Source organism: Poeciliopsis prolifica, unplaced genomic scaffold (genome assembly GCF_027474105.1).
Source record: "Poeciliopsis prolifica strain line A6 unplaced genomic scaffold, Auburn_PproV2 SCAFFOLD007, whole genome shotgun sequence".
In the NCBI taxonomy this organism is placed as follows: Eukaryota; Metazoa; Chordata; class Actinopteri; order Cyprinodontiformes; family Poeciliidae; genus Poeciliopsis; species Poeciliopsis prolifica.
The window spans coordinates 13,229,321-13,252,006 of NW_026562382.1; the positions used below are offsets into that span (position 1 = coordinate 13,229,321).

Below are 22,686 nucleotides of genomic sequence, written 5' to 3' on the forward strand. Positions count from 1 at the left end.
AAGATTTGTTTATGTTGATATTTGAATTAATATGAGTCACGAGATTTAATTTTCCTTAGGCATCAAAAAAGTATTTTGGAATTTGAATTAAATTAAACATGGACTAAAGATTAAATGTAAAGACCACAAACGGACATGATTCATAAGCACAACTGACAATATTTATTTAGCAACAGAAAGTTTTTATTGCAGCTAAGATAACTAACTGAAATACATTTATGAGGAACAAATATTCCAGTTGCAATAGTTATGGTTATTATAAACTAGAAAGAGGAACATTTTGCACAAGCAAAGTAAAACATGATATAATGCCAGTTATTTCAACATTAAAGTGAAAACACCTACAAAATAATACAGTAAACAGCAGCAGTCTTGGTCATTTTTCAAACACAATCACCCATTGGAATGTACTGCAAGCATGTTGTAAAATAAAACAAATATAAAATATAGATGAAAAAATGCATTCACTAAATAATAATGAACTAACAGTATCTGCCAAGAAGAAAACAAAAAATTAAATGCTCTGCATTAGAGTGCAGACAACACACTGTTCAGTTCTTTTACTGATATAAACTAAAAATAATTCTGAGCACTATTTCTAAAGATTAATAAAGTTGTGTGTCAATCTTTACATTAGCATTACAATGTTGCTAGAACTACATAAAACTACATTTTCTACAGTAATTGCTTTGTATGCACTTATTCTGTATTTGAAAATAAAAGTTTGATATTATTATTTTATAAAATAATCCAAAGTTTTGAAGGTTTCTGTCATGAAATAAAATGCAAAAGACTCATTAAAAGTAATTATTTGGTACGATTATTTTTTGTTTCTTTATGTTTCAATATTTCAACACCAATAAAAGGTTTACCAAAATAAAACGAACGGAATATCAGCAAACATCACTTAAAAAAACAAAACGCAGAAAAGAAAATGTTATCAATCTAACAGCACAATCTAATGCACATACGCTTCTACTTTGTTGAGTAGCTCAGATGCCTTGTTCACTGCTAATATTCCATTTTCAGACCTGAACTGTTCATTAGGAATGTGAGGAAATGGATGACAGTTGGGGTATTGAGTTTTTTTGGCGTCCACTCCCAGTGACTTCAGATCGGCTACAATCTCAGGAAGGTCTCTCAGTTCAGGGTGGTAACTGGAAACTTTTGCTGCTGTGGTTGAAATTGAGCTGCTGGTGGTGTGTTCACCATCATGCTTGTATTCTGCTGCAATGAGAGCCTTTTCCACTGCCTGATGGACTTTGAATAGACACCACTCTGTGCTGCCTCCACTTGTGTCTTTATGAGCTGCGTTAAGATCACAGCGAGCCTGTTTATACCAGCGTCTGGCCTCTTCTTTGTTTGGTCTTGGAATATTTGTGTTATGGGTCCAAAAGTTGTAGGAACTGAAGCCTCTAGATCTGAAGAATCTTTCTCGACCCCTACTGTGACGTTGTGCTTCTTGGTCCCATTGCTGGTAGAAGTCTCTGAAATTAGAAGATCCCCTTGAATTTGATGGATTGCTGAGCTCATTAATTCGATTCTGCAAATATTTACAAGCCTCTGTGGCGAGGTCCTTGCAGTCAGGATTTTTATCAGGATGCCATTTGAGGTAAAGTCTCTTGATAGCTTTCCTTCTCTCCTCTTCAGGAAGATTCCAAATCTCAGCCAAACATTTGTCTATTTCTCTTTTAGCTTCATCAAGAGAGCTTGGTAAAGAACTTTGTGGGGGTTGGGATGAAGGTGACACATTCTTCACAACCAGCTCCAGAGACGAAGTGCACTTGATCCCATCTGCTTTAATCTTTTTGTCTCGTTTAAATTTGTACAGGTCAAGATGACTGACTTCTACTGGTTCATCCGCTCCAATATCTATTTTGTATTTCCAGGAACATCTTCCAGAGCAACCAGGAAGTTCGTTGACAACAACTGCATAAATGTACGTGTTGTTTGTGCTGTAGCCAACATATTCCCCTTCTTCAAAGTTGTTCAGAAAGCACATGTCTAATGAATCATGCCATTCGTCTGGAATATCTGTCCCAGGATCTGGAGGACTGAGAGTCTTTGTTTCAATATTTACACTATCACGGATTTCATTATCAGCCAGAGTTTGTTTCCCATCTTGCAGACTGTCACACATGAGAAGTTGTCCGAGCACTGGGAGGTGAACTAATGCAATTCGGTGGCCTAAAAGAGCATTAATCCCCTTTGTCAAAATCATGTTAACTTTGTTTATGACTTTAGGAGCCATGTCATCATTGTGTTTCAAGAACAAGGTTAGACCTTGTTGCTCTTGTTTGACAAATACATCAGTATCTCTGGCAGTTTTGTGTAGTGGTTGCTCATCCAGCCAAAGCATCGTTTTGAGGGACTTATAGCAGACAATTTGAATGTTGCCAAATGTTTTCTCACACATGTCTGTCGCATCTTCTTGTGTTATTTTACCCTCAGTCTGTTCTCTGAGGAGACAAATGAGTCCATATTTGAATACTTCTGAAGAGAGATGTTTATCAAACCATCCACTAAACTCACAACCACTCCCAAGCTCACAAGGCTGCAGGTTTGATTCCACAACTTTCTCCTTAGTGATCTGAGACAACATTTTAGGCTGCAGTTTCTGAGGTAACATTTTCACCAGTCGATGATGTTCAAAGATGTCACTGTCCAGATGACATTCACTGAGTTTCTCAAGCAACAGGAACCTATCCTCCAGTCCTTCCTTCAGCCTTTGGGTCTCAAACACTGTATCATTGTAGTAGAGTGAACTTGATGTATGAAGCTTTCCATCAACTGCAGGAAGATACAACGTATCAACATCACCATTGTGGGCCAGTTCTCCTTGAGTTTTGATAACGAGAAATAAATGGTGAACTGCTCGCTTTACAGTAATCAACTGGTTTGCATTCAGCTGTGTTTTATCATGGGAATCAGCATAAACAGCTGCCAGGACATTACAGTAGTGCACTGCAGTGGCTTCATCCTTCACACCAACTTTCTTAAAGAACGCTGCATACAAAGCATCTTGTGAAGAAATTGGGTACAAGTATGGTCTAAAGTCAAGGTCATGAGAAAGTGAGAGACACACACCATCAGCTTTAAAAAGCACAGTGTCTTTTTCAACCAAGACAACGGGAAGACCAAATAAAGATTGTCCATTGAAGCTATTGGCTTGCAAGTAGGCATAAGCCCTCCGAAACACATCTGCACGGGTTTTGATGACCTCATCAGTTTTACATGGAGACTGACAGATGTTTCTCATGTTTCTGGTTACATTTTCCGAAGGTGGCTGTTTGTGAGCTCCAACATTGTGCATCATTTGTGAAAGCTTCTGTGAGATGTAAACTGGCAAATGTATAATTGGCATTGAGGACCAAATCAAATCCTGATGTTTCTGATCTGTTTCAATCAAAGATCCTCTGATTTGAACTGTGGTATTCTCTGAAGCAAATGGTTGATAGTAATTGCAGAGATCTTCCTGAATCTTAACTGGAAAGATAAACTTGATATCAGCAATGTCTCTCAGCAACCTTTCATTTTTGTCAGTGGCCGCTTTCAAGGCTTCTTTGAAAAGCAGTTTTGACTTCTGTTTCAACGTTTTGAGGTTTCTGTTTTCTTTTGCTTCTGATTCCAGTTGGTGTGCAAAGTTGATTATTTCATCGTTGGTCACCTCATATTTCATTCCAAGTTTCCTGATCAGGTCTCTTGCTTGTAAACTTTGATGTTCTTTTCCCTCGCTCAAGTCTGTCCAAAATTTCTTTGGAACAAACTTCTGTTCGGGAACCATTTTCTTGTAAAGCTCCACACTGTCGTCATAGTAGTACGAGGCAGTCTCAAGTCGACCTTCAGAGCTTCGAATGAGCTTTACAGACTTCAGTGAGAGGATGATGTCCTCTTTCTTGGTATGGTCAAATTCATACTCCATTAATAATATCAGCTTTAAGCAATCAAGAGTGTCTTTCTCTGTGAGTGTTTGTACAAATGGTAGAATGAACCTCATAAAATAGTCCTGATCACTCAGGATTTTGATCTCCAACTTTTCTGACACAGCAAAGTTTTCTGGGTTGTGCTTTAGGAAAGTGTTGCCCTTGCACAGAGTGAACAAATGTGGAAATGTCTCTGAATGTCTGCTTTTGAGGATAAATACCTCTTGGGGTCCATCAATCCTTACCCGTTCACCAAGTGTTGTTTCAAAAATTGGTAAAGATTTAAGCTTCCTCTTGTAATCTTTAGACATATTTACTTCTGACTGTAAAAAGTTCTGAAACATCTTCATCTCCTCACTTGACAAGAACTTGAACTCTGATTGGTTGATTTTGCAGGCTTCGTCCAGAACTGATATTTTATTATTCACATCCAAGAGTTCATGGCGTATTTTGGAAGGCTGTTCATGTACCTTTAAAAAGAAGAGAGTGTCAAGTTTTAGAAAACCAAGTTTGCAGAGGATTGGAGATATGTCTTTGTCTGAGACATATGGGATTACACTTGACATGTTTTTCATTGCCTTTAGGAGGCATTTGTTGTTTCCTCTTGGATGTACAACTGGTAGGATGCAACAGTCACTGAAGAGTTCTTTGACATCCTTTGCTGTCAAACTTTCTTTATCAACTCTGGATGTCTCTGGTGAAATTTCACTTGTTATGAAAAACCAAAGTCGTTCCAGCCACTTCAGCATATTTTCATTTGGGACATAGAGACCATTATCTGGATTGACCTCACAACCCTGAAGAAGACTTTGAATAATTGGTTTCAAGTATTCTGCTGCATTTGAAAGTGTCAATTTCTTGACAAGGCTTAAAGTTTTCAAAAGATCATGTTTTTCATTTATTGCATTATCTGCAAATTTGTCTTCATAGCCTAAGAAAAGGCTGTCATATCTTGAAATCCACTTTGGAAATTTGGAGTTGAACTTTCGTAAAAGCTTGTCTTTTGTAAGAAGAAGTGGAAGGCCATCAAGTAGTGTGGAATCATTCTCTGCATTTTCCTTTAACTGGGAGTCGTCCAAACAAAACTTCAGGAGCTCTGAGCATTGTTTTTCATTTTGGATGAGAGTAGCAGTTACAGGCAAGGGTAAATCCACATCTGTTTGTGTAGGATCATTGATGGCCTTTGCTTGCAAGAACATACGCACAGCAGGAGGATTGACCTCTTTCACTTCAATCCCAGCTGACTGTATGCTTTCCCAAATGCAGGACATGTTTGAGAACGCAGGAACAAGTTTCATTCCAAGAGCTTCCAAAATGAGATTGATCTTTTCATTTGTTGATTTTGTTAGGTAAGGCGCTTGAACAGGATCTGTTTCTGTGAGTTTACACCAATCAAGAGAGTATTCTGTCAATTCCTGTCTTGCAGTTTTGCATGTTGAGGTCTTCAGAACTGGAATTACATCAAGTTCATTTTCTTTAATGGATCTGTACACATGTTGTATCATTTCATGCCACTCTGGACCAACATTTATTGGCTGAGTTGGCCAAAAGCGCAAGTATGAATCACTGATTAGGCGTCCAAGACTTTGAAGGAGGCTTTTCTTGACATGAATTTTATCTCTAATGTAACGCAAGAGATCTGCATAAAGTGGAGCGATTATTAGTTGTTTCAAACTCTCATTCCAATTTGACTTCACACTTTGGCCATCTTCTTTCCAAAGATTTTTCCTGTTTGTATCTACCTCAAAGTTTCCATTCACATGTACTGGCAGTCCAGTTTTTCCAGGCAATGGGAGTGAACAGAAGGCAGCACCTTGGAAATTATTGTCAGTGATTAGGACAGAGTGCAGAGATGTTTTCTTTACATGTGCAGCAATTGCCCCCTGGGGAAGTTTCTTAGCTGCTTTTAGTTCATTACTCTCTTTGAATGATCCAAACTGTTCAGCAATAATCCATTCACTTTGTCTTTTATCTGAGGTGGAAACTGTCATTTCATAGAAGGTCTTGCAGGGGGTTATTGGATTCTTAGACTGCAGTGCACTCTGCAATTGATTTGCAAATGTTTCCTTTTTTACTCTGCTTTCTTGTTCCAGAGTTCTTTCAATAGTTAGGATGGTTTTAAGCTTCTTGGAACTGGTATCAAGTTCATGAACTTTAATCTTGCAGATGTTTTTCAGGAACAGAATTAGTCCATCTGGATCTTCAGACAGGACAGAGAACAGTTCCCTCATACAATCCTCAGTGACTTCCTGCTGACATATATCTGAGCTTTTTGCTGCCATATTTGTCCTCAGGGGTAATCTGAACATGGTGCCTTCTTTAAGAGGAAATTTCTCAGGAAGAAATGATTCATAGACATCAGTGTACATCTTTTTGAAACTGCTAACTAGATTGTATCCAATGCCTAGACGAGGCTTGCCTGAATGACTTTCAATGTATTTCTGATTGGGATCCGAAATGCAAAGTATTTCATCTCCAGTGAGGATGGAGGGACAGTCAGTGAGGTGGTAAACAGAATTGAAACCAAGTCCATATTTCCCAGTTTTTCCTTGTAGGTTTTGTTTTCCTCCTTCTCCCAGCTGCTGAATGCCTTTCAAGTCATCATCAGAAAACACTTTGTTGTTGAAAACACAGAGGGCTGGACCCTGCAAATTGTTCCAGCTTTCCCCAAATGTTTTTTCTTTGCCATGTTGACGTTTATCCCAAATGAAATGAATTTCTGTTGCCTCAGCATCATCAGCATTTTGAATCAGTTCTTTTAGGATGTCCTTCTTTGATGGATATGCTGAAATTATGTTTTTAATTCGAACAGTTAGTTGTTCCTGCTGTTCAAAATGGAAAGAAAAAGGGGAAAAGTTGTCAACTGTGCAGTCATCCAAAGTGTGATGCCTGGTTGTTTGGATTCCAAAGTGGATAGCCATAGGACGAGGGATATTTTGATGACACAATGTGGTACCTGAAGCACGTGGCATCCATGGACTGTCATTGTAAAACAGGTCTTTGGCAGGTTGCAAAACTCCATGCTCATTTGGTATCAAACACTCTTTAGTTAGTTTTTCTTTTGTCTCAAATATTCCTTTCATTAAAATTGTAAGGCAAATAGATAAATCCCTCTCTGGAAGTGCTTTGTTTTCATGTTGGGAGCGAAGTTCCTCAAGCACAGACAAAAACTGAGTGGTGGTAAATTTTTTTCCAACGCCAACAGTCTCCCAAAGATTTCTGAAACTAGTGAAGGCATGTGGAAGTACATGGAGATAAGGTTTGGCTTCAAACTGCTCATTTTCTGCAACACAGTTGACATTAACAAATGTGTTGCCAATGAGGACAAAGGGGAATGAATTTGCCTGCTGTGAAATGAAAGTGTCATTCTCACAACCACTGATCCACTGATCTAGAAATTTATAGCATTCATATGCTATTTTGTGAAGCATAGAAGTGTCCAATGACTGTGAATGCTTACTGGCTTCTTGCAACTGCTGAAGCACAGTCTCTGGCTCTGGACTCTTCTGAATTTTTAAAAGGTCCAAGACAGGTTCAGTGTTGTTTATTTTCAGTCCCATATGATCCAGTACAGGATGAATCATGTTGACAAGCAGGGAAGATTTGTCACTAAAAACTGCTGTGGGTTGTTGGAGTATTGTGTTTTGTTTCATCTTTATGTCACCAGGAGAAAATGCTGGGAGAAATGGAGTCATTCTCAAGGTTTTCCAGTGGGGAGAATCTTTGTCATTCAGGTGGTTTTTCATAAGTTCAAGAAGGCACTTTAAATTTTGATATGCTTTCTTTTTGTCAACTCTCCAGGTTTCAGTCATTGTGCATGCTTTGTGTGTGATGTCTTCAAGGGAAAGGTGATCACTGGCCATTCCAAGTTCCAGCAACCTATGAATCCTTCTGGGTGAACCGAAGTCTTGTTTGGTTCCACCCAGCAAGCGTCCTTCATCTGCCTCAAAAAGACAGGCCACTCTTCCGGAGGGATTGACAAGTTTCCTGATATATTGGAGTTCTCCGTCTGATGTAGGTATGCAGGGATAAAATTTCAGCAGATCATCAATTTCTTTTATGTTGAGGTCCACAGCATGCAGAATAAGTGTATCTCTGGTCTTAGGGTCCATGGTAGCAAGGTTTTTGAACACCACCTCTTGGTAAAACTTCTCCCATGTCCATGTCTTTTCTTGTAAAACCTTTTCTTGCCCAGCTTGTTTGAAGCTCTTTCTTAACCACAGTGGGATAGGAACAACAACGTTTGGTGCTTCCATGTACTTCTTGCACACCTGAGCAGCAAGTCTGCCGATTTCTGCATTTTCTTCAATACATTCATGTAGAAAGATTGCATTGTTCATTGAGCACCAGTGTTCGCCATCAGAAAAGAGGCCACTGGAGGACTGCACAAGTTTGGAGTAAAATGAATCCACCAAAGGTTTAAAAGTGTCACTCACTTTCTCTCTCTCAGGCCAAAAGCTGTGATAACAGTAAGCCTCAAGTTGTTTGTTTTCAGACATTTTCTTCAGTGCAGAGAGTGAAGTTATATATGCTGTCACAACAGGATCCTCTTGAAGAGCCAAGTTCCACTTGTGTTTCACTCCACTTTCCCAAAGACCTTTTCTGTTGCTCATTACAGCAAATGTACCATTTATATTTACCGGAAGACCTGTCTGAATGGGAAGAGGAAGGAAGCAAAATGCCTGTCCAGAAAAATCTGTTTGTAGAGGAGATATTTTTCCTGTTTCTGTATCTTGTTGCAAAGGCATAGCAACTCCTCCAATTGGCAAGGAGAATACAGCCTTCTCATTTTCTGTTTTGTTCTCTTTAAGAACCATTTTCAAAGACTGACCAGTGCCAAAACAGTTGTAAATGAGCCAAGATTGTACTTCAGTTTCATCAGATTTCTGGCTAATTATCTGCACAATTTGGACTGTGGAGCTATCAATGACATTTGAGCATTTAATGTCATGTTTCATCAATGATTTCTGTGCTTGTTGTTGCTTCTTGATGAAGGTCTCATTTGAAATACTCATTGTATTATCAACTGTTTTAACAATGTTCAGAAGGGTTGGTATTTCTTCATCCCTCAGTGGTGTTGATATATTGCTCGAGATACTTTTTAGAGACAATATGTTGATGTTCCTGAGAAAAAGCAGATGAACTTGTGAGTTCTTCATGAAGTTCTGCTGCAGAACAAAGATGACCTCTTTATGGTATACCTTTTTGCTTATTTCTGATCTCTGAGCTTCTTCCTCACTTCGGAAAGGTAGTTTGATTAGTGTGCCATCATACGGTTCTGGAGGACATTTCTGGGTGAAGTTACAGTCAAAAATACCTTCATATGGTCCAAATAGACCAGGAAAGCAATGGAAAAGTCTCTGCTGAGAGAGATCTAGTTTGATTCCAGGATTTGTCTTGTGCTGGATGTGCTTTCTCAAGTGAGTCACATTTGGGTCAAGTATGAGAAGTTTGTTACCACTCAGGATAGAGGGAACATCTGTCACATGATAAACGGTATTGAATCCAAGCCCAAACTTTCCAATCTTTTCCACTTTGTTTTCCTTTGAAGCTGAGCCAACTCTGACAATGTTCTTCCAATCATCATCTGTGAACCTCTCATTGTTAAAGGCCCAAAGACATGGTCCCTGACATAGGGCCATGTCAGGATCAATAAGACTTTCAGGAGGATCTTTGTGTTCTCTGAAATCTAACAAGAATTTACAGGCATCAGCTCCAGCATCCTCTGCATTCTGAATGAGCTCTTTGAAGATGTCACCATCTTCATCATACTCTTTAAGAATGTTTTTTATCCTCATAGTTATGGGTTCAGATTGGCCACACTGTTCAATGCCTATTAACTCTGGAGCAAGGATGTAGTTACTTAGAAACCTTATTTTCAACCATTCAGCTGTTGCTATTGGTATTTCTTCATGTAGCAGATATATTTTCTCCTCACTGACCAGAAGTTCTTTCAGTTTACTTTTGTTTACATCACAGAGGAGTGCTTCTGACTGTGGTTTCAGGGTAAACTGTTCATCGTCTGTAACGACTGGCACAGGGATGTCACCATTAACTCTTTGCTTTGTTTTCCACAACCAGCTGAGAATCTCAATGGAAACCTTTACTTCACCCGGAGTTGCAAAAGGTGGTGTTCTTGCTTCAATGTTTTGCTGGATAGAATAAAGAATATTAACAATTTCTTCATTCGGAAGTGCCGTTCTCAGACCACATCTCTGAAGCAGCTTCTTGAATGGCAAAAATTCATTTGGTACCTTCCCGATGTAAGAGCTCAGATCCAGATCCTGAGGGTAGTTAAGAACCAAATCACAAGGGGAAACAAACTGGTCATTGGCCCACAGCCAGTCTGGCTCCCTGTTTAACAAGTCTGCATATTCAGAGATGTTTTGCTGCATGTGCCCGTAAATGCTATGAAGTTTTCTCTTGAAATCCACATTGGTGTCAGGATCATCCATGTCTCGTACAGTTGATTTCAGCGCTGACAAATTCTCAATCACTTTCTCAGGTGGAGGCAGCCGTTTGAGGCCGAGCTTGGTGTTAACTCTGTCACTGAGCTTCCCCATCAGAGGCATCACCTCTCCAACAATGTCCTCATACATTGTGTGTCTTATTTCCTCTGAACTGCAGAAACAGCTCTTTGTAGATTCATCAAATCTATTTTGCTTTTCAGCTCCAGGCTGGTCACATGGAATCCATTTTACCATCTTAAGACGATGAAGTTGCTGATCAGAAAACTTGGACAGCAGATCGTAGCCATCCAGCATTTCCAAGAGGACCTGAGCTCTTTCCAAAGCCTCACTTTCAGAGTTTACTTTGAGCTTTTCAATCAGTGTGGTGGCATAGAGCACATGTTCTGGAGTCAAATCTGCCTCTTTGTGTATCAATCCAAGCTCTTTCAGGTTTTTCAGCATCTGTGGTGTTTTTGTGTATATTGGTGGGGGGAAGTTGTCTGACTCAAAGATCATCTTAAAGGCTTGAACTGTTGGACTAAGAAAGTCTGCAGCCTGTTTCATCTCTCTCTTTACTTCAATGAATCTCAGTTCTTTACACCTGTGTTTTAGATACTGGTTTTTAGAGAAAAGGATTTCACCATGCTGCAAAATCCAAGTCATTATTTTCTCAGCTCCTTGACTACTGCAGGTACCGTTCTTAATGCTGTCAATGAGGAGAACACCTACTTCATCTGGGCTCAAGAGATTCACTTTCAGCAGCTTGAAAAGTCTCTGATCAGCCTCAGTAGCACACTGAATAATTGAATCAGGCACAGGCACATCTGAGGGTATAACCAGACCAGATGTTAGAACCAAAGCCTGCTTTGATTGAGCTGTGACCAAGGATCCAGCCATAGTTTGAAACAGAGGAAGCTTCATGAGGAAATCTTTCTCTTGACCTGAGAGAGCATTTAGATGGGACAAATAGTCTTTCAGATTTTCTCTTGTCTTTTGAGACTCAGACTTCACAATTGTGATGACTTTCCCAGAGTCTAAATTCATCAACACCTTCATGATGCTCCTTGGAGATGGGTTAGGGACATAAGTTTCAAGGTCTTCATGTTTAAGCCACTCATTTCCTTTCACCACTGTAGCACCAGTTTTGGTCACCAGCTGAGCGATTTGGTCAGGCAAACTGTTCTGTCCTCGGTTCTGAAAAATGAGGGTTGTCTTCTGTTGTAGTTTTGCCAGTGTTACAGGCTGACTGTTAGAGAGAGGACTGGCAGGTATCAGAGGTATTTCCATGAAGCAACTTAACTCACGGAAATGAGAGTTCAGAAACCTCCAGAATTCCCGAAGCCAATCTAATGGTGGATGGTCACTGCTGTTGGCGTTCCAAGTAACAATCTTTTTCTCCATCTGCTTCCAATCCTGTGGTAGAAATTTTCTTGTATATTGCTCTATGTGTTTTTTATTAATGTTGATGACTCTGAATACCCCTGGAAAAGAGATAAATAACAAAAACACATAGAAAAATTATTTTTAAAGAATGAAAACGAATATATTTTATGTTGAATCACACAATCAACATAACATTTGTTTATAAAAGTCAACATAACATACCTAGCTTGGCCAGTTCTACCAGGTGGTTTCTGCAAGTTGAATGTAGGTCATGGGGGATGAAGAGGTGATTGCAGTATGGCAAAAGTGTTCTGCAAAAACATACACTATTTTATTATGGTTGTTATGCATTTAACAAAAACTGAGTCCATTTTAAGTGACAAAAGTTTTACCTTTAAAAAATACAATCAAGAAGAAATAAACAGAATAATCTAAAGGGGGAAAAAATGCTTTTTTTGACAATGAGACAGTTATGCTAATGGAAAACAAAAATGATTTGTTTATCTGTGAATAATCAAACTGCGAAGAGGAGCTGTGTCTCACTTTCTTATTATATGCTTCAACATGAAATGCCATAGGAGAAGACTACAGTAGGTGTTGTGTTATTGGGGAAAAAGGTTGTACAAAGGTATCACAGAAGGCACACCAATAAGTGTGGCACAGGTAATTACACTAATGGGGTTTTTGTTCCCAGCACAAGAACCTCTGAATAAATGCTGTGAAGATTGTGAAAGCATTCATTAATAAAACTACAATAAAACTGCACTTGAGTTTGTAAAGTGAAATATCCTTAAACAAAAGATGAAGGCAGAGGAACAGGCCAAATGCAGCTGGGTTTTAATCACAAAATCTTTCTGGAGTGAAATAACTGTTCTAACCATTGAATAGACATGTTTCCATGCAAAATCCAGATTTTAAAATTAACATTAAGACAGAGAAACTTCAACCTTACCTTGGAAATTCCCTGTTGTCAATCAAAGCGGTGTCCTCCTCTTTATTTGTGAAAGATCTGAAAGATCCATCACTGAGAGGAAGTAGCTGAAGACCCTGTAGTTCTTTGTATTTTCCATCACTCAATATGTACTCCAAGATACACAGTTTATCTTCTTTTCTGATGTTACGAACACCAGACCTGTGGAGAACCACTCTGAGGAAGTGGGGAGTTACACGCTGTGGGTTGGTGTGTGTAAAGGTCTCAATGGCTCTCACTACAGTCGCTGGCACACTCACAAGATTTTCCCTGCAGGAAACCAAAGTCCTTTTAATGGCAGATAATGTCTCATCTGTCGTTGGTCCATTGCAGGGTATCACAGCTTCTGATAGAGGGACAAACTGTGTTTCATCTCTGGCAAGAGAGAGAACAGCCAAGTTCTCATTGAGTAAGTGATGAAAAACATCCACAGCAATATCAAGCCATTTTTCTTTGTGCTGCATTTGAGTAACATCAGGCCACAGGTTGTACACAGAAGACACAGGAAGAGTAGATTGCTGACAAAGTTTGATGGCATCTTGAATGATCTTCACATATGCTTGTGGGAGCACCTTCTTCACAAGCAATTCATTCCACAAAGCATGTTCATCATGTTTTTGGTCTTCTTCTTGCCATTTGATGTGTCTTCTGTTGTCTGTGAGACCAAAGCAGGCGTTGACATAAACCGGGAGACCAGTCTTGTTGGATTCATTGTTTGGGAGAGGGAGAAAACAGCTCAATCTGCCTTGACCACAGTCTCTCTGCTCATCAAGCGGAAAAGCCAAGTCAACTCTGGGTAAATAACTCAACTTTTTGGCAAGGTCATCCAGGTTTGGTGCTATTCCCTCTTTCATGGTGCTTGTTGTTAAAAGCCATTTTGTTTTTTTCTGATCTTCTGAATTTAGAGTTATCAATTTGATTCTTGTCAGGCCTTCAACATCAGACTCATCTACTTGCTTCAGAAGAACTTCTGTTGGTTCTGAGGATTTTATTTGAAGCCTGGTGTTGATGGTACCATCCTGACTGATGTGGATCAAGGACACAGTGTTCACACTTTTCAAAAAGAGAAGGCTCAAGTCTGCATCTGCAATGAAGCTATTGAAAAGCTCAACCACCTTATCAGAATCATACAGATTGTCTGAAATTTCTGATGCTTTGTTGCGCAACGGGAACCTGAAAAGTGTCCCAGAGAAGTACTGATCTTCTATGATTGTTGACCATTCTTGCTTGCCTACAACTGAAACGATGTCTCTGTAGGGCTGGAACTGGTCATGCATTGTCATCAGAGCTTCTTGGTCTTCAGGTTCATTCAAAAACCACCAAAACCCCTTATCACCAAATATTTCCTCTTGAGGGTCCATCAATCCAAGATGTCCTGAGCTGAAAATACTGGGCACATCTGTTGAGAAATAAATGCTTCTGTTTATTATCTCTAAAATTACCTTAGTTAAAATCATTAAGTCAATGCATGTTATCCTTCTAATGAACACATTTTACCTGTTATGTGATAAACGGAGTTGAAGCCAATTCCGAATCTCCCGATTTTATTCGGGTCATTGATCTTTCCACTTCTTCCAGCCATTTGAATTCTTTCCCAGTCATCTTCAGTAAACACAGCATTGTTGTAGGCGTACAGAGCAGGGCCTATGCAAAAAGTCAATCAGTAACTAAATGAATAAATCTGTTTGGGATCGCTAGAATATTTGTTAATTGTTAGTGCTTGTTACGTAATTTCATCTTAAATTGAAAAAACTAAATAGATTATTTTGGCTGTAAAGACAGATACATCATGCACAATAGTATTTCTTTTCAAAGTGTTTAGTGTGAAATGACTGAACTAAGGCTGAAATGATTGCAAGAATGATTTGAGTACCTGGATTAGGAAAATTCCTCGAGGAAAATGTATCTGCCTCAAATCTTTGTTAATGTATGTTTTGTTATTTAGCGCAGAGGCCTTTTATGCGTTGTGCAGAGCTCTCACTTCCACTACCAAATTGTTGACGAAAGCTAACTGTTAGCGGCATAATGTCCAATTTTCAATTGAGTTCTGGCTGAACCTTGCATCGTTATAAAAAATATAATTGTCTATAATTAATACACATGGTGTTCTATATTTATCAAATGTAGATTTATGCCTTGTAAACAGTATTGAACAATAGGAAAGGCAGGTTATTGATTTACAAAATTTATCTTTCTTAAAAGTAAATGGATGACACATTTTTTGCAGGTAAATAATCATGAAAGCAATTGTACAACCAAAGAACTATTTACAAATCAATGTATATACCCTGGTATTGTCCAAGATTGGCATTCCAAAGACTCTCAGTGCCATAGCTCCTCTCATCATGGATGAAGATCACTTCTGTTGCATGAGCATCATCAGCATTTTGAATGAGTTCCTGTTTCAAAATAAGATACATTATTATGAAAACCCAACCAAGCTCAACAGGACAAAGTCGCCCAGCTTAAATTGTAAATGGGGAATAAATAGACTCAGATCAAATTCTTTGGTTTGAAGAAAAAAAGCTTGTGAAAAATAAAATGAACAATTGTTTTGTACCATTTAATCTTTGGTTGAAAGTCAAGCAATGGAGAAGCCTAGACAAGTTTAACTTTTACTTTGATGAAATACAGCATATACATGGAGCAGAGTATTCAGAAAAGAGGGCCCAGGCGTCCTTATATGCACATCATCACCACCAAGTCAGGTCTGCCACAAAGCTCAAGAGGCCACTCCTGTTTTAAATTATTGTAAGCTTGTATTTAATTTTTAATCCTAAACAGAAGTGATACAATGTAAATTCAAGGCATTAATAAAATGCAAATGACAGTTTTGAACAATGAAACCCAGGTTTCCCCCATAAAACACGCAAAGCCTGTTCGTACGGGATTTCACTACATGCTGGGGTTGGTGGCACAAATATATCATACATAGAAGGTTTCTCATATGATCACGCTTTTGGATGTTCACGTTGAGTGAGCCAAAGCAGTGTGGCATTTACACTACATAGAGCAATCATTTAAACACCAGAACAAGTGAACCTCATCCACATTAATTTTGATTGAAAGATAGCAGGGATGGCATAGTTGAATGCATCAACAAAACCTCGCTTAGCTTTAGACGGGCAGAAGGGTTGTGTAAGGGGAGCAACTAAAGCCTGATGGCACATCAGGTGGCACCCTGAAAACCCTGGCTTACTATGATAAAATTACTAAAATGATACTGAATAACATAACTCCTCAGCTATAATTGTTTAATATATCTGCTTACACTTTTGTAGAAAACAAACATTTAGAATATGTCCAGAAAAAAAGCAAAGAAATACATCCCAACCGTGGTTCAATGATGCATGAAGTGATAGTTTTAAAAAGTTATACAGACACAGAATATTTGAAAAACTTTCCATCTGATTTTACTGAATGTTTTGGCGTCAACTGAAATGACAGAAATGCTAAAATGTGAAGAATGTGTAAAATAGCCCAGAGATGTTGACTCAGGTTTCAGACTTAGGCTGGAGTCACAGTTCAAGCTTTTTGTTTTTATTTTTTATTTTTTTTAAATGACTATGCATTCCAACTAACCGAGTAATTAATGTATCAAACTTTCGGTTTCATGGGACCTGCGAGTGCAAAATTTTAGAGGAACAAACACATCATTGGGTTTCAGTAATAGAAGATATTTCCAAAATGTGGACAGGCTACATTTCTGTTCCCCGGCTCTCATAAAATCAACGGTTTACCCGTAAGTGGGTTGGACAGGTTTGACTGTTTCTTGTTTTCAATTACTTTTAGTTGTTCTTTAATCCAAGCACATGTTATTATTTGTAGCTCAGCAAACAGCAATATAATGTTTGGGCTGCGTTTTGCAAATAAACATTTAAGAGTTTGTGATAAAGTCATTCAGTCTATTTTAAAAATACTTTCTTCAGAAATGCCGTCTTCATGTTTAGTTTATGCAATTTTTGGTTGAATTTCAAAGTTTCTCTCTTTTCTTGTTTTCTATTTCATAACAGAACAATTTTATAAAGTGAACACGTGTGTACAGTTAGGTTGTTCACACGACCCAATCGCGTTTAGAAAGGTCAATATCCCTCTCACCAAAGTAAAAGTCTTCCAAACAGCCGACTGACTGTACCAGTTGATGCAAACTCTCCCCAGCTGCCAATTGGGGGTAAAATCAAGCAAAATGAGGTACTGTGAATAAACAAACTGACTTGGATTTGTAAACAAAATAGTTAAGACTGGATGTAACAGCATGCCTCAGACTATCACCTGACACTGTCTCTCAGTGTGTGACTACCTGAAATGAGCTTCGCTTATCATGTTGCAATTTATTACATACTTTGTAAAATATTTATTGCCATGGCAAGAAACGTTTAAACTGTAGATTGAGTATTTCTGAAAATCATAAAAATCCCTTGACTTGTAGTGACTGCGAAAAGAAAACGCATCAACACGCTTAGAGGATCATTTTTTGTCATACATCCTGCAGTTTGAAGTGAAGGAGTGCATAGACATCAACTTTACAAATCTTCCTGTCATATAAATATGGTGAGATTAGATAATATCACCTCTAAGCCATAAAGATAGTTTCTGTCCCCATGTTGTCACTCTCATGAACACTGATGAAGTTTCAATACCTAACAATTCCCATAAAGATTAATTTTACCATGTCTCCTTTTGTAAAAACAATCTGTCAAGATATTGACAAGGCTTCATTTTATTACTAATCTTTTTATATTCAAATGTGTTGAGAGCAAGGTGATGCTGATGCTGGACTGTGCCATTTACACATGGAAGAAATGTGGACAAATGATGAACAAAACCCTGGGCCTTGATCCTGTTTGTGTGCTGATTTTGTCTTTGGGGACTTAATTTGTGAGCAATCGTGTGGGGAATTAAGTAACTAACTCAAATGATGTATTTGTGTTAATAGTTCAGGAATTGCACCATTTATGTTTACTTCTCAAAATTAGTATTTTATTATAGAGGTAGAAGGGAGAGTTTTGTTTGTTTGGGCCTCAGAGATTTTGAAGCATAAGATTTCTGCCTTTTTCTTCTCTTGTGCTTAATATTTTACCTCAATTGTGAAATAAACTGTCTTTTGCTACTGACATCAATTGTTTTGTGACTAAAATTTTGTGTTACACCCAGTGCCAGAATTTATCTTTGTGTTGACACTTGGAGAGGGGATGTAATAGTTGCAGGCTTGGTAAACTTTCTACAACAAATAAACAGAATATTAAAAACACTGTTAACCTGAGCGAAGCATCAATTTCCAGTGTTTCATTTAGTACATAAGGTTTATGCCTGTTCTGGTAATAAGTAGTGTTGACATAGAATTTTAAGTTAGCACAATACTGCACAGGATAGCTTTGACACATATAAAATATAACATAGAAAGTTAAAGTACACTCTAGGTTCATATAAATTTAGATGAAACTAAAAACAACGGCTCAATCTCTGAAACGCAGATAAATTCTTAAAAGGAGGATCAGACAGAAGAAACAGAAAACATAGGCCTAGACTCCTTGGATCTCTTGAGATAAGGAGCCTATATGCCAGGCAATTAACAAATTCCTGAGCATGGTTCAAAAGTTCACTAGGATCTTAAAACTTTTTATAAATAATTTTATCTATATTAGAATTAACTATATTTCTTTAAGCATGTTTTTAAATAGTTACTTATTAGATCCAAACTTATAGTCATTATTTAGCATTACATTGTGTGCAAGCTTGGTTAAAAATACAAACTACTTTCTTGTGAAAACAGTTTGAGGCACAGATAGCGCTGCAGCTGCAATCATATATCAAACTGGACAGCGGCTGATACGAGAAGGGTTTGCCGTATATCTGCTTTTGGGGCTCTTTAGCAGGAGGTAATAAAATTAACATTGAGACAGCCCACACAAAGGAAAAGAACACACCTCCTAATGCATATATTTAAATGATGAGATTACGCATTCTATAAAATGATTTGGTTTACAGCAGAAGTTGGAATCTCTTTGTGCTGGGTGAGAGTTTTCCCGGAGGATGCATCTTCTGTCTTTTTTACTCAGTTCTTTGTCTCTGTTCTGTAATGTCTTGGACTTTTGATGTTCTAGGTGAGATGATTATTGTAACATTCTTCTTGCATTGATTTTCTCTGGATAAAACTCTGAATATCTGAAGTCTGACGTCGTACGATTGCTCTTTTCTCTCTGCACACTTACACAGACACAGGAATTCGGGACTAAGAATTAATTAACGAGCTAAGATCAAGTTATTCATCTTTTTAATTCTTAACAGTAGCCATTGCTATAATCATGATATGAACGCCATACTGACCTTCAAAATTTGTCCACCATCAGGATATCGACGAAGAATATCTTTCAGGTAGTCAAGAAAAGGTGGTGCTGTCGCCCCAAAGGACCTTCTAGAAAAAATAAGATTGAAAAACTAAACATTAAAATTTAAATCACGGTATAGGATATGCTTACTCTGCATTTATTCTTTCAGCTAAGAGATTTTAATTGGAGTTGTGCTAAATCATAACCAGCAGTAGCTCTGGGGGGGAGTTCAACCTGTAACCGGTGGGTTGCCGGTGCAAACTCCCCAACTCCGTCTTTCCAGTCATTGTGTCCTTGCGCAAGACATTTCAGCTGCCTGCTGGCAGTGATCAGAGTGCTGATTGAATGGCAGCCACACTTTTATCAATCTGCACCAGGGCATCTGTGGCTACATTGTAGCTTTCCACCATCAGTGTGTAAAATGTGTTTCAAGGAGCACTGTACATAACTCTTAATAAGGCTACATTTTGGGAAAGACACGAAGCAGAATGTGAATATAAATATTGCAACAAAAATGTCTTTCACATTTCATTAGCTTAATACGGTCACAATACTAGGTATATTTAAACAGCAACAAAACAACATCATACAGATCATACCAGAACATCCTAAAATCCTATCTTGTAATGTATGTTGGCATGTTTCAAAACATGATATGTGGTTCTAAAAATGTGAATATTATGAAGATTTTCTGGAACATATACCCATATCAACTTGCTGAACATTGTGTTTTCCTTTAAGTTTGTCCTTAATATTTAAGGATAAATGTATAGTCTAGAGAAAGCTCATGTGAGCTGTTTATCAAAGTTACACTTCCTGATTTTATCTGTACTTCTACAGAAATTATGACTTCATTTTTCAATCATAAACACTTTGTACTTCCTTGTTCTCAAAAAACAAACAAACTCTGAAGCAATAAATTCAAATACTGCTATGTTTTGTGATCAAAAGTGATGTTTTTCCACATCACCTACAAATGTTACAATTTACATATATTATTGATTTCATTAAATAACAGTATTGTCGTTTTAGTTAAATTTTAACACTACTATAACGTGGTAAGCAGCTCAATGTAGCAAAAGTCATCCTAGGAATGTTATGAATAGTTTGTTGAGCTATGTTTAGTAAATGAAGGTAACTTGGAGTCGAGTGCCTTGCCAGGAGTATATTGATATGCAAAAGAAGAAAATGGAATCAAACTCACAATTTTCAATTGCAAACTAACTACTCCATTCACTGATCCACATTTGCCCTCCAGGTGGCATAATTTTCACAAGACTTTAAATAGTTTGATATCAACAGTTTCCTTGGTCTTGCAGTACAATTGACTAGACTTGACAAAACAAAATATGTAATTTCAAAATCTTGTGAAGATATCAGGGTCTAAGTTGCTTTGCTTCAGAGGAAGAGGAGGGGCAGCTTACCGGGTTTTATGTCTGGTCTTCCCACTCATCTTTCTTCAGTTGGATGCTGTGAAAAAAAACTAATATTGTAACACAAGCTAATGCAGCACAGCAATAAATAACTATTAAACAGGTTCTTAATTTGTAGAATGAATATCTAAAAATACAGAGAAAAACATAATCATGAGCATGAGAAGATAAATTAAACATTCTTTTTGTATTTATTCTTTTAGTTTGTGTATGTATGAAATGGTTAGCTTATTAAACAGTCAGTGCAGCTACTTTCGCAGCATGATAAAAAAAAAAAAAAACAGTTTAAGAAAACTTCTCTATTTCCCAGAGCCGACACAAGAACAATGTGTCGGAATATGAATTTCCTTTCACTTTTTAGTGATTCATCCCGAACTGAGACCTTTACAGCCGAGTCATAACTTTTCTGTCACCGACAAACTAAAACCAAGTCTTAAGAAAATTATGTTGTTAGAAAATTAAATAAATCTAGGAAAACCTGGAAAAATGAATAGAAACAAATATCAGGTTATTATTTGTGTCGCATACGTTCTATCTCTTGCAGTTCTGTCCTATCAGTTATATTGTGCTCATAAACCCTAAAAGCAATGAATTGACAGTACCTGAGTCACATCGCGTGGAAGGTCATCAGTTGCTGTGACACTGAGAGAGATGCTGCTTCAGCCTCTCGTTTATAACGGCTTGCTCCAACACCGAATCACCCCACCCTCACTCTGCCCAGGCCCGGTAACTTTCATTTCTCAGAAAATCAAGCACCAGGAAGTTAGGGCACTGAACCAAAAACATCGTGTGTCATCTTGATTGGCTTTAAAACGAAACTTAACGAAAAAAAAAACAAAAAAAAAAAAACGAGATGTACTCCATCCAAGTCACCGCTAGGTAGCGCTGTCGACCACTATCAGGCTTCGGGTCGCTCTCATAAAATAGGAACACCGGAACGAAGCCCAGTCGTCTCGTTGATAAAATTTGATCAATTGCATCGAGGGGCCAGGTGATCAGATCCATAATTTGTGAATTCAGTGTGGTTACAAGTTTTCTTAGCATTGTCAAAAAGAGAGCCATCTGTGGTCAGAGCCCTGATTTAAGCAGTTGTTCTGTTGAAGGATCATCACAATAGTTTCAGTGGTTAAAACGTTTTTTTTTTTTTTTGTCATTTGATGAAACAACTTCAGTTGTCATTATTTTAAATGATCTAACTTAAGATTGTTTATTAAGGACACCACTAAGTACTGGTTCAGAGTTTGAACTAAAATTGGAACTTCTGCATGGCACTTATTAAAAACTTTGCGGTTGTTATTGAAACTTAACTAAAAAAAATTGCTTCAAAAGGTTAGGTTTCATTACACATTTATTGAGTTTATGGGTGTTTGAAAATTTTGTCTAAGTATTCCATAATTATCACACATTAAATTATACATATTTTATTCTTAAGTATCTTGGTAAAGTATGCAGTTTTTGTAAATATTTCTTAGGGTGTCTCAGAGTATTGCATGTTTTAGCATGCAAGTGGATTAAATCTAATAAGACGCTGGTGTAACTGTAGATGTTTAAGTTGCTGATTACAAAAAGGGTAGTGTTGTGTTGTTTTATAAAAAGAAATATACATTCTAATAATTGCTGCTGATGAGATTCAAGGATTCGTAACATACATGACAAAACTACATGTACGTTTTTGATGAGGGGATATCATTATGACATAATGTAAAGCTTACAAAAGTCTCCCCTCCTTTTAAAACTTTTATTTCCAGGCATAAATCTAAAAATAAAAGACTACATTTAGCCAAATTAAGAGTTAAGCCCAAACTAGTTCACCTTACTTCTTATGTTGTGTTCTGAGAATGACAAAAGTTTAAAAAAACAAAAACAATTGAAAATGATGTAAGACAAGTATTGCAGTCATTTAAGGAAATATTTGGTCTGAGAATATCAAAGTGGTATTAGGTTTTGAATCATTTAAATTGTTTATGTTCCGTTTGATACGATTTTTATGTACAGAAAACAGCTAGGAAAAAATTCCTCACATTTTTGTGGAAAGATGTTTTTCTGTATTGTGTGGTGAAAACTTTCCTCCTACTCATCCAGCAACATAGATGGGCCTTTGAAGGTTGAATTAGTCCATGTCCAGGGTCTTTAGTTGCTCTTCTATATCTTATTATATAAAATATTTATTCCTTTGTTTGAAATTCTTATTTTGTTATT

General features: G+C 37.7%; 1 protein-coding gene across 1 annotated transcript; it reads right to left on the reverse strand.

Moving 5' to 3' along the window:
* Positions 1 to 155: 155 nt before the first annotated feature.
* On the reverse strand, positions 156 to 21,121 carry si:dkeyp-118h9.7 (sacsin). The gene is made up of 8 exons (XM_055031333.1): positions 21,090 to 21,121; positions 20,479 to 20,524; positions 19,053 to 19,140; positions 15,013 to 15,124; positions 14,223 to 14,369; positions 12,708 to 14,124; positions 11,978 to 12,066; positions 156 to 11,853 (listed from the first exon to the last, which is right to left on the reverse strand). The coding sequence occupies exons 2-8, from the start codon at positions 20,505 to 20,507 to the stop codon at positions 959 to 961; spliced, it is 12,777 nt and encodes a 4,258-aa protein (XP_054887308.1). The 5' UTR covers positions 20,508 to 20,524; positions 21,090 to 21,121; the 3' UTR covers positions 156 to 958.
* Between the last annotated feature and the right edge of the window lie 1,565 nt (positions 21,122 to 22,686).